The 15,429-nt window shown below is 36.8% G+C and overlaps 9 protein-coding genes across 9 annotated transcripts in view; 5 read left to right on the top strand and 4 right to left on the bottom strand.

Moving 5' to 3' along the window:
• Positions 1-75: 75 nt before the first annotated feature.
• On the top strand, positions 76-2,076 carry FDP41_001304 (uncharacterized protein; the record flags this gene model as incomplete). The annotated part of the gene is made up of 1 exon (XM_044703626.1): positions 76-2,076. The coding sequence occupies one exon, from the start codon at positions 76-78 to the stop codon at positions 2,074-2,076; it is 2,001 nt and encodes a 666-aa protein (XP_044564349.1).
• A 120-nt stretch (positions 2,077-2,196) lies between these two features.
• FDP41_001305 (uncharacterized protein) lies at positions 2,197-2,559 on the top strand (the record flags this gene model as incomplete). Its single annotated transcript, XM_044703637.1, has 1 exon — positions 2,197-2,559. The coding sequence occupies one exon, from the start codon at positions 2,197-2,199 to the stop codon at positions 2,557-2,559; it is 363 nt and encodes a 120-aa protein (XP_044564350.1).
• A 334-nt stretch (positions 2,560-2,893) lies between these two features.
• Positions 2,894-4,543, top strand: FDP41_001306 (uncharacterized protein; the record flags this gene model as incomplete). Its single annotated transcript, XM_044703648.1, has 1 exon — positions 2,894-4,543. The coding sequence occupies one exon, from the start codon at positions 2,894-2,896 to the stop codon at positions 4,541-4,543; it is 1,650 nt and encodes a 549-aa protein (XP_044564351.1).
• Positions 4,544-4,741: 198 nt separating this feature from the next.
• Positions 4,742-6,382, bottom strand: FDP41_001307 (uncharacterized protein; the record flags this gene model as incomplete). The annotated part of the gene is made up of 1 exon (XM_044703659.1): positions 4,742-6,382. The coding sequence occupies one exon, from the start codon at positions 6,380-6,382 to the stop codon at positions 4,742-4,744; it is 1,641 nt and encodes a 546-aa protein (XP_044564352.1).
• Positions 6,383-7,073: 691 nt separating this feature from the next.
• On the bottom strand, positions 7,074-8,492 carry FDP41_001308 (uncharacterized protein; the record flags this gene model as incomplete). The annotated part of the gene is made up of 1 exon (XM_044703670.1): positions 7,074-8,492. The coding sequence occupies one exon, from the start codon at positions 8,490-8,492 to the stop codon at positions 7,074-7,076; it is 1,419 nt and encodes a 472-aa protein (XP_044564353.1).
• Positions 8,493-8,737: 245 nt separating this feature from the next.
• FDP41_001309 (uncharacterized protein) lies at positions 8,738-10,813 on the bottom strand (the record flags this gene model as incomplete). Its single annotated transcript, XM_044703681.1, has 1 exon — positions 8,738-10,813. The coding sequence occupies one exon, from the start codon at positions 10,811-10,813 to the stop codon at positions 8,738-8,740; it is 2,076 nt and encodes a 691-aa protein (XP_044564354.1).
• A 545-nt stretch (positions 10,814-11,358) lies between these two features.
• Positions 11,359-11,961, top strand: FDP41_001310 (uncharacterized protein; the record flags this gene model as incomplete). Its single annotated transcript, XM_044703693.1, has 1 exon — positions 11,359-11,961. The coding sequence occupies one exon, from the start codon at positions 11,359-11,361 to the stop codon at positions 11,959-11,961; it is 603 nt and encodes a 200-aa protein (XP_044564355.1).
• A 157-nt stretch (positions 11,962-12,118) lies between these two features.
• FDP41_001311 (uncharacterized protein) lies at positions 12,119-14,798 on the bottom strand (the record flags this gene model as incomplete). The annotated part of the gene is made up of 5 exons (XM_044703704.1): positions 12,119-12,412; positions 12,469-12,747; positions 12,801-13,084; positions 13,155-14,300; positions 14,393-14,798. 5 exons carry the CDS (start codon positions 14,796-14,798, stop codon positions 12,119-12,121), a joined length of 2,409 nt encoding a protein of 802 aa, XP_044564356.1.
• Positions 14,799-14,992: 194 nt separating this feature from the next.
• The window catches only part of FDP41_001312 (uncharacterized protein), a gene marked incomplete at both ends in the record, with an annotated part of 1,233 nt that continues 796 nt past the window's right edge, over positions 14,993-15,429 (top strand). Inside the window, one exon of the mRNA XM_044703715.1 lies at positions 14,993-15,429. This exon is cut by the window's right edge and continues 796 nt beyond it. Within this exon, the coding sequence (XP_044564357.1) occupies positions 14,993-15,429 (437 nt within the window).

A 15,429-nucleotide genomic window follows, 5' to 3' on the forward strand; every position in this document is an offset into this window, starting at 1 on the left:
CGGATTCAATATAGTTCGCCTTTGATTGCTTGAAATATTTTTTTTCCTAAAAAATTAAAAAAAAGTTTTTTAAAAATGATAAATTCTCATCATCGCTTGCCTCTCAACAAGCTGTTACTGATGCAACAACAATCGTTGTTGATGAAGACTTCATCCTCTTCAACATCATTTATTTTGAATCATTATCATCAACAGAGTCTCAATGCTCGCTGGTTTAGTTCGACCCGAAGTGTTAGAGACGAAATTATTCCTACAAAGAAACCCGTAAATAGGCTCTCTACCAAGTTTACTCCTTTTATGAGAAAGTCGGCACAAGAATATCAAAAAGATGTTTCCGATACCATTGAAAGTCATAAGGCATTAGTGGAAGGTGGATATATTAAGCAAATTTCATCAGGAGTTTATACGTTTTTGCCTTTGGGAACCAAAGTTTTAGAGAGACTCATTGCTGTCATTGACAAGTCACTTCAAAAGATTGGCTGTGAAAAGGTCATAATGCCTTCATTGCTTCATCAAGAATTATGGGAAGAAACTGGAAGATGGCAAACTTCTGGAAAAGAGTTGTTTCGACTCTCTGATAGAAAGGATCACAAATATTGTTTAGCTCCAACTCATGAAGAATGTGTTACAGATGTGGTTCGCTCTCTTGTTACCTCATACAAACAGGTACCTTTAAGACTTTATCAAATCGGAGTGAAATTTAGAGATGAGTTGAGACCAAGATATGGTTTAATGAGAGCTAAAGAATTTCTTATGAAAGATTTGTATTCCTTTGACCTCGATAGAGAGAGTGCGTACAAGGCCTATGAAGAAGTCGTAGGAGCATATAAGGAAATATTTGACTTGTTAGGATTGGATTATGCTATGGTAGAAGCTGACACCGGAAATATTGGTGGTGATAAATCACATGAGTTTCAAGTTCTCTCAGAAGTTGGAGAGGATTTTATTTGCAAATGTAACTGTGAGAACAGGTACTCTGCAAATATTGAGAAAGGAGTGGGAGCTCCATCAGATGCATTCTCAACAATTGATTTAAATTATACAAGAGAAGTTAAGAATTTTTCTACTAACTTTGATACGATCATGCGATTGTTGGAAGAGCCATCTTCAGAGTTGGATGCTTTTTATACATGCACTGAACCAGTGAGGCATGTACATGGATCAAGAGCGGGTTATACAAGAGTAGTAATTGTTACTCGCAAGGGAGACGAACCCAATGATATCAAGGTTAAAGATATGATTAAGAATGTTGAAAATGTTGAAATTAATGTTGCAGAAATTGTACCAATAGCCACTGTGAAAGACTCTATCAAACAAAAATCGAACTCTCGATTGCTGATAATGGTTGATTCATACGTAGATCCAAATATTTTAACAAAATTGAATGTAGAAGATGGAGGAGTGCTTGGTGTAAAATCTATTTTCAGAAAAGTCAAGACCAATGATATTTGTATTAGCAATACTCCAGGATGCAAAAATACACACATGACCATCAAGAAGGGAATTGAAATAGGCCATGTGTTTTACTTGGGAAAAAAGTATAGTGAACCTATGAAACTGTATATTGCTAATGACAAAGGAAAAAGAGACTTTGCAGAAATGGGATGTTATGGCATTGGTGTTTCTAGATTATTCCAAGCAATAGCTGAAACTCATCGAACAGACAAGGGTATTTGTTGGCCAATGATTATTGCTCCATTTAGAGCTTCTATCATTCCTATAGTTCCAACTGCAAACATGCTTAATAATTGTTCACCTGAAGAGGTCGAAGCAAAACGTCAACAGATTATCGAATCATCAGAAGATGTTTATCATCAATTGAATTCTCTGAGTGCATTTAAGGGAGAAATATTATTTGATGATCGTTTAAAGGAAAGACCACCTGTCAAAATGTTTGATATGGCACGATTTGGTGTACCTTATTTCGTTGTGATTGGAAAGGATTTGTTAGAATCGGGTGTTGTTGAGGTACAAGATAGAGCCAAAAATCAAAGCACAAAGATGACTATACCTGAAGTCATCAAATTCTTTGAGCAAGAGTCTGCAAAGTTTGAAGAACAGATGAGCAAATTCTAAACTAATAAGAAATTATACTAACCTCTCTTGCTCCTCAATGAAACCTTTTGTAGAATATGAGTGAGCTCTATGATTGGTTGAGTTCAACCAAAGTCAAATCGAGTAGTTGATCTTTAAAAAATGTCTACAAATCAGGAAGACCTAACACAACGACCCAACAAGACTGACCACGATGATGATATTAGAGAACCATTCTACATTTATCTTCAAAATAGTGAATTAAACACAAACCTTCAGAAATATATTTCTGCCTTTGTTCAGCACATTGCAAGCATTTTAGAACAAGATGCTCCAAATGTAAGACGAATCGTCTCTTTTCTTCCCGAACGTAATGGTGTTCTGTTGTTTGGCTTTCGGAGATCTACCATCAAAGTATTGTACTCGTTCTTGAAAAGTTTGGATCAGAAAAAGCATAATATTAATTTTGAAATTAATCTCGTATTAGTGGAGTCTCACAAAATGACTCACGATTTTAATTTCTAAACTCTTGGATTCATTTATTTGGAGATGTTCATTTCTTCTAACATCATGATGGGAAAATTAATTCTTGATGTGCGCAAGCAGCGTTGCTCTTTGCTCGAAGGTTTGTAATCAGCATTCAATTTGGCTAAAAATCTTTTGTTTGTTACATCAAAAACAAATGCACAACAACTTTGTGAAAGCCATCATTCATTTCTTCACAACTACTAGTGCCGTCAGTCATAATGTGTCAATAGCAAGCCGTTGCTTCCGACCCTTTCTCTGTGTTTTCTTCATTCTGTTGTGTGTACTTTGCTTTAATATCACCCAAGTTGTTTGGAATAAGAGAAAAGATGACATGATGACTACCTCCGAAGGGTCGCTTTCAAGTGCCCATTCACAACATGTAACAATAGAACCGTTACAAAAGGAAGTTGAAACACTGAGAGAGTCTTTGAGCAGCGATGTATTGGACATTCAACAATTCGATTACTATCAGGTGCCCAAAGTTCCTCTAATTTTTGACAAATTTGTCACGTGGAAAAAACCATCAGTGCCATCTGTCAAGGAAGAAGGACCACAAACAGTCCCAACTATTCTTGAAAGTGATTATCAATGTACAAAATATAGAATTGACTTGTCTAGGAAAACAACAGAATTTACATCTTGTCGTTTGGAGAATATTTGCATTAATCGAAAAGGAGAATGGCTGATATTCACACACTCTAAAAAAGCTCAAGAGTTATCTGGAAGATCATGGGTCTATACGAACAGTTACTACTTTGGAAGTGAAAATCAAATGATACGTGTTCGTGTTTTACCTCCACCTGCTGAAGTGATTGTTAATTCCACAACTTCATTGAAATTATTTAACGCAAATAATGAAAATGAAAAACACAAATTAGAAGGAAATATTACTTTATCGAGTACATTCAAATGGATTTCAAAACCTACCTTTGCAACCTCAAGACATGAATCAGGCAATATTGGACATGCTCTTTTAGATAATTTTATTTTATTATTTAACTTGATGTTCAACTTTGGTTACATGAATTCAGATAGCCACATCTTATTCATGGATAATTTATTTGAACGTTTGGTTCACAATGATCCTGTTGTGTTGTCACAACAATTACTGAAAGGAGAACGCGCTACAAATATGTCTCTGGCATGGGCTGGAATACTTTCCTCCAATCCTCCTCTTCAAAAGTGTGCAAATCCACAAATTGGAACATACATTGGAATGGCTCCATGTTTGATCAACAATGAGGTAGATCCTGTCATGATTCAGAAACATGGGCATGAAATAGACACTTGTTTCTCATCTTTAATGGCAGGATCAACAGGATCTCTCTATACCGTGCTTGAAGGAAGAGAAATGCTCATATCCTTATTTAAAAAGTATTTATTTGGAAAACTTGGAATTAAGAATCCCAACTCTCACAAAACTCTCACGATTGCAGTACAAAACAAACCCACAAACACGGAACATCGCGATTCCATTATTAATGTGGACAAAATAGTGACATATTTGAAAAGTAGACAAGATGAATTATTAGAATTGGTCAACTCACAACGTACTCAAAAGTATGAAAATGTTGACATTATCAATTTACGATTAGAACAAATGTCATTCCTAGATCAGCTTCAATTATTTAATGTCATGGATGTGTATATCACTTCACAAGGAGCTGCATCCTACATGTCCATATTTCTTTCAAAACCAAATGCCATTATGGTCTATGTGCCCATGTGTTTTGTGGCAACGAAAACATGCTCTGATTCTAATTTGAGAATTCATGAAACTTTTTCAAATGTGAGAGTGATATCATTATTGCAATATACAGAATTGTTGGAATGTGTGGTTGGAAATACAGATGAAGGTGAGGTTGGATATCCAGTTCTTCCTGACTTTTCCTATACAGAAGATTTTGGAGATTGTAATGAAAGAGTGAACCCTGAAGGATTGTTTCACATTGTGGGTGAGGCCCTTTCAAAAACACTTTAAAATCTGCAATAATGGTCTTTTAAACCTTATTTATATTAATTCATGATGAATAATTATTGAATAGTCTATACTTTATTTAGGGCTCAAAAGGGCCCAAAAGATCATTCGACGAAAAAAAGAAAGCAGAAACGTCCTCTTCTAAGACAATATGATGATGATAGGCGCCACCATGCAATTGTTGTTGTTGGTGATGATGATTCATTGTTGGAAAAAAGTTTGTTGATTCATGACAACAGGTGTTGACACTTGAAAAGTCTCTCCCATATTCTTGCAGTTCTCGCTCTTTCTAATAATGGAAACGAACGTTTGCATTAAATCAGGAAATAAAACCATTGCTTCTTCAAATTGTTTCTTCAACATTACGAGAGAAGAAGATTCATTGGAAAGCGAACTGGAAGCCGACACAGTTGACTGACTCAATGAAGACAAGGTTTGTGAAAATGGGGATGTGGTCGTTGTGTGTTCCAATTTTGGCGTTGTGGAGATACTTGATATGGCAGTTGTCGTCTTATTGACATCGTTTTCGTTGTCCTCTGATTGTGTTGTGGAGTTGACTTGTGTTCGTTTTGCTTTCTTGACGGTTGTTTCAGTCTCTTCCTTGTGATCTTTGGTTCGTTTCTTGTTGTTGTTGGATGATTTGTTTGTTGGAGTGATAAGATGCATATGTGAATCTGTTGTGTTCGTTGGAGACGATGATTGATTCTCTTCCTCCAACAATGAATCATTCTTAACTCTCTTCTTTCGACCTGCTTTCATGTATTCCTCTTGAATAGGTCGATCCTTCTTATAACGTTGGAGAAATAGACCACACTTGTTGCACAAACTCTTTCCGTTTTCTGGATGCTTTCTCCACAAGGGTGAACGCTCAGTTTTGCAATTATGACATTGAGTGGTGGATTTTGGTTTTTTCATCCTGCTGTTGGTGGTCTTTGACTCTTTCAATGATTCATCATCCTTCTTCTCCTTCTGTGATAATACAAGTTTGTCGTGGTTGAAGCTTGTTGTTATTGATGGAGCATGCATGCTGTTTGTTTCTTGAAATTCTTCTTGAACTGGTTGTGACGGTGGGTGAAAAGAGTGAGAAACCAAGTTTGCACACATTGTAGATTCAGCTGAATGTCCAATTTGAGGATCATTTGTTCGTTCGACTATTGAAGTGTAAGAATGGCTTTGACCACTCGTACGGATGATTGGAGAAACAACCTCATGAGGAGTTGCAAGACGACATTCAGCAACGACATACTTCTCAGAAGTGGTTGTATTTGTGAGATTCTCCTCTCTTCCATTCATCATCAACACGTTATAGAGAGCTTGTCCAAATTGTTGTTGTTGTTGAGAAGATAACAATGATGATGAGGACGCTTCGTGATTGTACATTTGAGGTGAAGCAGAGTCTGGCATCTCCATCATCTCCATGTTGGAACTTGTACTCTCACATGTGGTTGGAGAGGAAGTGGGAATATATGGATTCATCCATACATGGGTGAAGTTGTCAACAACATTCATCATCATCGCCATGTTTGGATTAATGACTCGATGATGAATGAGAGAGCAGCACCCTGGTGGTTTCTGAGAAGGAGAGGATGACATGGAGGAGTTGGCATTGGGATGGCATGTGGTGGTGATTGGTTGGAAAATCATTCCAAAACATGTAGAAGGTGGAGTGTGTTGTTGTTGTTGTTGGTTTGGTACAGAGGGTTGCAAGAATATCATGTGGTGGTGGTGGTGATGAGATAGATTATTGATGCTGATTGGATAGCATTGTTGTTGAGAGATTAAATGATTGTGATTCGTCGTCACGTAGGGGGAAGAAGACAATGAAGAGGAGGCAAAGGACATTGGATTTCGCGTTATGATATACAGGAAGGGCAGTTTTTTTGATGAGTGTTAGTAGAACGTTCTATGAAACGAACGAACTGCTTGGAAATAACAAACAACATTCCAGTGTGGGGAATTTATCGGTTGGTTACATGTTGATAAATATTCAAAGAGGAAACGATGGAATTGGATGACATATTTAAACAATAGTGACAATCATAACAAGTTTTCGCTTGTTGACATTCGACAAATTGATGAAAACTTTCTTCTTTGCAGAAAGAATCGCGACACTCAAAGTTTCCTGGTTTGACACTATGACTACAGACGGAGCTAATGAATATAAAAGTAAATCGCAAATGCCAAAAGGAATCACAGAAATGCAGAAAAAATGCACTTTAGGGTTCTTTGGATATAAACTCTGTGCCAACAGTAGGAGGAACGCGTTGGGGTCAATCGAAAGGGTAAGTGGAAGAAAGGATTCCATCATGATTTGTGAATAATTGAATGTCAAGTAGTACTAGTGAATTAGGTTGTAACACACCTGAAAGCATGCTCTGTTCACCAAGAGTTGTATTGTTCGGTGAATTGCACAAACAAAGCATTGCACAAACAAAGTATTGAACTTGTTCTCAATATGTATTGACCGTGACTCATTCATACACTGGTGATCAATGATTGCATTGCAGTTACTACTGGTACGCGTGTTGATCCGTCAGATTGTTCGTGACAACTCTTCTTGTGCACGATGGAGTGTCATGAAAAAGTCATCCAACGATTTGAGCATTCGAGCAAGTACCTCTTCCACATGGCTCTCCTCTACACTCGTTGAGGATGGAAATAGAGTGGCAATGAATTCATTAAACAAACTTGGTTCTGTTCCTGAGGAGTACATTCCTAATTGCATGATGAGAGGCAACTGTTGAGACTGTTCTTTTTGTTGTTGAAATTTTTTGTATTTGTTTTGGAGATCTTCATTATGCTCTGAGTGTTTCACATTAAACACAAACCATTCAATAAATATATCCAATTCTCTACTTTGTAATGTTTCCAATGTTGCATAGGAAGCGTCTACTACTGTTGAAAGTGAGGATCCACCATCATTTGCATTCAAGGAAATGTTTTCAAATGTGCAAAATCTTCGTTCCATAGGTAACCAATACTTTTCATACATTTCAAACTGTTTCTCTTCTGTTTTGAAAAGAGACAAGACATGGTTTTTGATTAAATCTGATTGAGCTAAATCAATACCTGGTGTTTTGATGAAAAACAAAATTTGATTTGCTTTTCCGGTGTGATAGAGATCTTTGAAACGTTCTTGTGCGTTCATTTCATTTTGCTGATATTCCACTGTCACAAATCGTACATGTTGAAGCACATGAGTCATGTGAAAGGATTGTAAACGCTCTATTTTCTTTGAGGGAAATCGATTTAAATCCTTCTTGATTGCATTGTAAAAGAAATGATATGCAAAGAGAATCCAAGGATTGAAATTTCCTTCTTTGAGACTGGAAAAGCGAGAGAGTCCAATCAAGACTGCAAAAAAGGTCTTTCTGTCATCACGACTTGGAACTAATCGTGAGTGTTGTTTCATACGAAGGAACCATTCTGATTGCTGTTCCCGAGTCGAGTTCAGTAACTGTTGTGTATTCGATAATTCTTCAAGAAATTGAACTGGACCTTTCAGAGCATGTTTTTCCGCGTTCACAAATAGTATTCGGTGCAATTTGTTGAGCATGTCGTGTAGATACTGTTTGTGTGGTGAGGACTTTTCATTTTCAGGCATACGAAATGTTTCTTCTTCTTCAAGAATCAAATCTCTCATCGCACATAGACAAATCATGAGAGTAGAAAGTCTTTGTTGTCCATCAATACAAGAGAGATCAGTGGAACATGGAGAATGGGCGGAAGATCCAATCAAAGTAGTTGCCGTGTATGTCTGATGTTGTTGAAGAAAGATCTTTCCGATATGATGACCATTCATGGATGAGCTCTTGCAAATATTGTTCCACAAAGTTGTTACATATTTGGGAAGCCAACAGAACTTGCGTTGGAAAATGGGAATGTAGATTTGTGTAGTGGAATGTAAGGAGAGGAAAAAGCTTTCCGGATTGTGAGGTTCGATCTTGACCATGGTCACCAGTGTTTTCTTTCTCGAAGAGCGACCGAAGGTAATAATTCTTTTTTTTGGATTGTCTCGAGAGACTGCAGTCACAACTCGTTCTATTTATAGTGTTTCGAGCTGTTCTGAGTGCGGTTGTTCATTGGCCACTCTTAAATATTAAGGGAACATGTTGAATGTGGTACACTCATTTTAGCTGAATCATGGCTTTCCTGATTCGATCAGTATTGAAGAAACTTCGAAGAAGAAGGTTATGGTTAAACCTGATTCATCGATTGTGATTTGGAAAGATCAGAATCTGATGGATGTGTTGGAATGGTCGGGGTAGATAATATGGTGTGGCTTTGTGTGGTAGGTGTTGACATCGATGTAGAGGAATCAAGCTCTGTACTCTCCATAGGATTGAAACCTGCTCTTGTGATGGGTGTTGGAGGTGGAGAAAATGTTGTTGCATTGGGCATCATAATCTTTGGAGATGTTTCAACAGATGACATGCAAAGCACTAATTTTCCAAAACCATTCGGATAGTATTTGGTGATGTCTCCTTCGTTTGCAAGAATGTATGTGAAAAAACCTGTAACTACCACACACGCTAAATCAATCACCAAATTCTTGTGAATTCCAACATAAATTCCATAAATATCCCAACGCACAACAAATGTGGGCAAAAAGACAATCCCAAAAATGAAGGCGGATATCAAAGAGACATTAAATAAGGTCATGGATTTGGTAAATCGCATTTCTCTAATATTTCTGTTAGCAAGTTTAAGGCGCTTAAATATGAGAAAAGAATAAGTTGTGAAACAGATAATTAAAATACTGGGAGCTACAATCATGGAGATTGTTGCGGCCGCAAATAGTGGCATGGTTGATTTTAAAACGATGCATGCAATGACACCAATAACCATTATGCAACAATTAAATGTATAGATGCTCAAAATCAGAATCACGTTAAATCGAGAGAGTGATTTCTTGGTAGTTGATGCTTGCAATAAATCTACAATATGACCCCACTGAACAAGTAGAGCCGTGGAGGAGAAAGCATAGAACCATATTGCCAAAGCTCTAAAGCATCCCCACAATAAATCAGAGCTTTGGCTGTCAAAGAAAAAGCTAAAATTCCATAAAAAGCAAATGACATTCTCCGTAATTAAGATCGTGGTGCCCATAACCTCAAATAACAATATAATAGATCTTAGATCCTTTAACACACACTCCTCCAACGCAATTCGTAAATAAATAAGTGGAATGAAATGTGCTTGAATTTGATTAGCAATTTCAGTTCTAGATCGGGTTATCACAATTGCTCTTTTGGTAAAATAGAGTGGAATAATATTATAAATTGTTGCTAAAAGTAGTGAAAAAGAAAGAAGAATAATCAGTAAAAGAGGAGACCCAATATACTTGAAAGGAACAATAAAATTGTAGTATGCATCTCCACATTGAAAAGCGTAACGTTTTCCCAATTCATTTCTGCACCAGCACATGACAGGATTCACGGATTCTTCTACAAAGAGTGTATAGAACATGTGCAGAGTGCTATCATTAATCGTGGCGGAATGATTTTTCAAATACATGTTTGAATAATAATTGTTAATCTGGAAAAACCTCCAATCAATAATTCCAACATTAAAATCATCGTTTGTTTCATTGGAGGAAAGAAGAGAATTCACCTTTTGTTGACTAATTCCAATATTGCAATGTTTCAATAACGACCTCTGTAATAATTCATAGGATGGAAACCTGGAAAGACATTTTGAATTTTTGGTTGCAACTGCGGGCTCCTCTGAAATGGAGTTTATGAATTGTCGAGAATGATGATTGTTGCAATGAATACAATAATTAATCATTCGGAAATATTGCATTCGGAATCTTTCATTTTCAATGAGAGAGTTGGTTAAATTGAAACAAACATTCGCATCAATGGAGCACTCACAAAAGTATTCCAAACAGATGGAGTAGCTGCTACTGTTGTTGCCTGAATTCAGAAAGGACGGTTGCTGATTTTTACTGTCCTTCAACACAAGATTGATATCATCATCATCACATAAATCAGAATGGGTATTGTCCAGAACAAAATTAGTGGGCCAATAACTTTGAGTAAGTGGTTCAAAAAAAGCAAAATCTCTATCATCTGGATATGATACATTGTTCAACAAGAGACCAGGAGGTGGAAGAGAAGAGTAGTTGATACCACGACTGCTTGTCGGAAGAACGGAATCACCACTGTCTTTTGTAAAATATAAATTATAAAGTTCAACTTCGTCTTTCGTTCGAACCTTTGCCTTCGCCAACAATGGATGTCGACTTGCTATTGACAATAATAGGCACATGATGATGAAGAGATGAAAAGACCATCGTGTCATGGAAGTCATCCTACAGGATTGTTGAATGGAATCATTGCTGGTGGTACTGCTCATGAGACAACAACAACTTGTCATATGTTTCTTTTAAAAGAGATCTGTGAGAGATGCTCAACTGCAAAAACAGATGCAAATAATGTTCACGTTCAAATATGATTGATGATATTAATAGTGAAAGTCTGTTCTTCTTTGTGATACCTTTCAGAGGAGAGATATGCATTCTTTGTTCAATTTTTCCGAATGAGGCTTCCTAATGTCACGCATTCAGTCATTTCTTCCATATTAGTGTAGTGATGTACGGGCTTGTTTTCGAGATTCTTATCATCGGGACATTGAATTGTTAAACACTTCGTTATTCCTTTTGAAGTTCGATCTCGCTTTTGTCGTTATTACTCAACAAGCTTTTATTAAATATAATGTTCGAGTGTCGTTTATAAATTTGTGACCCATTTGAATTCAATGTCTCTTTTCATTCCGAGTTCAAGCATTTTCTCTCATCCTCTTTTCAAAAAAACATGTCCACAACCACCTCAACCACTGGCAAATCAACTCAACCAACCTCCAGTTCATCCACAGATTCTTCCATCCAACCAGTTTCTTCCTCAAGAAGAGGACAACCACCACACAAGAGAGGTCCTCCAAGTGGCTCCGCTCGAAGACATCACAACTGGTTCGATACCTTCTTTGATGATCCTTTCATTAATCGATTCTTTCCCACCTCTCGTTTTGTGAGAGGAACAGAGAGTGGTGGTGTTGCTGAGGTTGGTGGTGAAAAAACACCAGACTTTATTCCTCCAACGGACGTTAGTGAAACAGATCGAATCATTCGTATTGCCTGTGATGTTCCAGGTCTTTCAAAGCAGGACGTCAAAATTGATCTCGACGAAGAGAATAGAATTTTGACTTTGAGTGGAGAAATCCATCGAGATAAACAAGAAGAGAATGAAACTTATCATTCTTTAGAGAGAGTGTATGGATCTTTTAGAAGAAGTGTCTACTTACCTCAAGATGCTGATTTGACTGGAATTAAGGCACGTGTTGAAAATGGAGTATTGAGAGTGACTGTTCCAAAAATTGAGCAAACGACCAAGAAGGTCAAAACTATTTCCGTTGAATAACAAAGAGTTCTACGAATCGTTCAAACGTTGTACATAGTGTTCAATATTAAACAATTCTCATTAACAACAAACTATAAATTCTTTATGAGTGCAGAAAAGAATGGACATTTGGTTTGATGAAATATCAAAACTTCTGCCAGAGTCATGTCGTTGGTGACTAGAAATATGCAAAAAAGAAGGCAATGATAATGAGAATGTACACAACGGTAAGACTGAAACCATGAAAGTAATTACTCTTTCCATCAATTGTCACATAGTTAAGAATGATTACTGCAAAGAAAATGGCAACCAAATCGAGTTGTGGGAATGTCAAGCTAAACACTTTTGTGAAATCATCTTGGAAAATAATTACACTGAAAATAACAAGTGCAGGTACTTGAATTAATGCTGTTTGAATACCTGCAACGTTTCCAATCTCCAGAGATAGAGTGACATTATTTTGTAGTGCAAACTGAAGATAAAATAAGTAAATTCGGGCGAACAAGAAAAAATGTGAACCTTTCTTACCTTAATAGCACTAACAATTTCTGAAATATTAGGAACGACAGCAAATACGGTGAGTCCAGCAAATTCTAAAGGAATTCTGAGTTCATTGAAAGCTGGCTCCATGGATTTTGTCATACATTCTGCAACAAACGCAAATGCAACTGTGGCAACAAGTAAAATGATGACACACAACCATCTTGGCCATTCAGCTGCTCCATGTCCTCCATGGGCTCTGTTTTTTCCTTTTTCTGAGTCTTCATCATCGACTTTTGGTGGTCGCAAATAGTACTTGTTGTGTGTCTGAAAAAAATTATTGAAATAATTAATATTTCATGAACTATTTCAAACCTTACCTTCAATGCAAAGATCAAACCAACCAAATAAGCCAGAGGTAAAATTGCTGCGGTTGTAATGGCAAGAGGTTTTACTTTGTGGAGGTAGATTGGATCCTTGGTAAAATCTCGTTCTACATAAATACAGTTCTGGCAGGTCATGGAATAAAGAGGACTTGTACCATTATTTGTTGAGTTACGTCGAGCGTCTACTCGTGGAAATCCAGCGAAATTGGTTGTTGAGTTATTGGTTGTATTGTGGAATATAGCTGTATCCATACACTGTAAACAACTTAATTCATAATCTATTCATAAATAGTTGTTAACATTATTGGAAATAATATTCATTTCCTTTCTGGTATTGATGAGACTTACTTCCATAAATGGTGTAAAAAAGAGATGGAACAAAACATCCCACTACTGCAACCAACAGTAGCAAAGCAGACGTTCCTGCTGCGTGTCTATTGAAGTATTGAACTTGATGTTTAAATCCTCCAGCAATCATACTTAAACCCGGAATTAACAACGTATCTGCTAAAAAACTACCAGTTACTGCTTGAACAATAATTGTGGATAATCCTTTCCACAAAGTTGCAAAATATAAGATAATCTCTACTACTGAACCAAACGATGCATTCAAGAAAGCTCCAACAACGTAATTGCTCTGAGCAGATATCGAGCTGACAGCCTTACTGATGTAGTAACTGAGAGGCACCACAGCTAAAATACAACTGATAAAGATACCAATACCATACTCTTCCACAAATTCATCCCCAAAAGCAAATCCTAAAATTATACTGAGCGGTACAAAAGGTAGCATATTGATCAGCATGACATTTGCGCCAAATAATGAATACTTGTAATACCAAATGTTAAAGGCCTGATAGGTACAAACAAGAATATCACTTTCGACATTGGGAGGAAATTGATGGCTAACATGAAGCTCCAAGAAACTCTTGTACAATAATTTGATTCCCTGATATTGAACTTTAGAAATTGGAATTCCAAATACTGTGAGCCAAGCGAGTAGGCAGCACCAGGCATGAGCAATCACTAATATTGGTGCCATTATTACACACCAAATGATCATTGCAACAATTTTTAAAAATCTGTTTTCCTTCTTGTTGAGATTATAGTAATCATTAGATGGTGTATGATCGTCTGCATTTCCAGCTAATATGGATGTAGATTCGTTTGTGCTGTTTGAGTTAATGATATGGTGATCTTCGATGACTATCCGTTCCACATATTGTCCAAATGGATAAAAGAAATAAAAAGCAAATTCAAAACACTTTTTGCCGTAACTAAAGCAAAATATACTTAAAAAGCATAAAATTCCAACAAAAAGATACACCAAGAACAGCCACCATCCAAATAGAATTGAGTAGAGAATATTTCCAAAACCTAACATTCTATTTCTCTCAGGTTTTTTTACTTGTTCTGGTTTAAGTCCTGTTACTGGCTCATAAAGTGATTTTACCTTTTCACTTCTTTCTGCTATATCTCTTTTCGTCACGTGACCTGTTGACAAAAGTCAATATTGGAAAAAGATCATTTTCACACAACAATAATTTAACAATCAACAACATCCACCACCATATTTTTGCACTTACCAGCAAATGGCATAATACCAAACATTGAATTCAAAAGAGCTTTCTTTGTCTCCAGTTCGTTTTCCTCTTCTGGGATCACAATATCAGACATTGTATCTTCTTCTTGATTTCTCACTTGTTTTCTTCTTCGAATTCCACTTGATGTATTACTCGTGAGAGCATGTTGCACCACATCTTCTATCATCTCTTCACTGCCCCTTCGGGATCTATATCTTGCATCTTGGCCAAAGTCTTGGAAGGCTACATGATGATCATCGGAAGAGGTAACATTTTGAGGTTCTTCTTGGTACCCACTGCTTTGATACTCCAAATTATTTTCCGACAAATTTGATGTGTGGTGTTGGGGGTGGTATCGTTGTTGTTGTTGATGAGGGTTGTGAGAAGACGGGTGGTTGTTTTGGGACATTTTTTACACTCTTGAATAAGATTTTTTGAAGATTCTCAATAAGGAGAGGACGAGGGTGTTCACTCCCAAAAACATGTTCAGCCCATGCAACTTCAATGGTTCTTCTTTTGGTATATGCAATAGTTCAATGATTTAGTTAAATGTCTCTAATGACTTTGTTGCGAATCAACTTTGAAGGAGAGACAAGAAAAAAAATGAAACAAGGCTTGCTTGAGGGATTGAATGCGGAAGGAAGTTTTATGCCTCATGCGGATGAAAATTATACATCATCATCAGCACGGAAAAAACAAATCGGAGCTTCGTTTAATCCTCAATTATCTTCTGATCAAGATAACAATACTGAAAATGTAACTAACGAGCATCAAAGCCATGAGGAGATTGACAAAGAATTGGCTAACATGAGTGAGGAGCAAAGTAAAAGACAATTAGAGTGGATGTACGATAAAAATTTCGAAAAGACTAATGAGGCATCATTGGAGGAGTATCTTGTAGGAAACAAAACTTTGGATAAATTAGTAAAGGGAGGTGATTTTGTAGAAGAGGATTACCGAACAGTACAAGAGCAGCATATGCCTGGTGCTCTCTTTGTTCATCATGAAACAAAACATCATGGTGACACTACAAGTGACGA

Source organism: Naegleria fowleri, assembly GCF_008403515.1.
Source record: "Naegleria fowleri strain ATCC 30894 chromosome Unknown tig23, whole genome shotgun sequence".
Taxonomy (NCBI): domain Eukaryota; phylum Heterolobosea; class Eutetramitea; order Acrasida; family Naegleriidae; genus Naegleria; species Naegleria fowleri.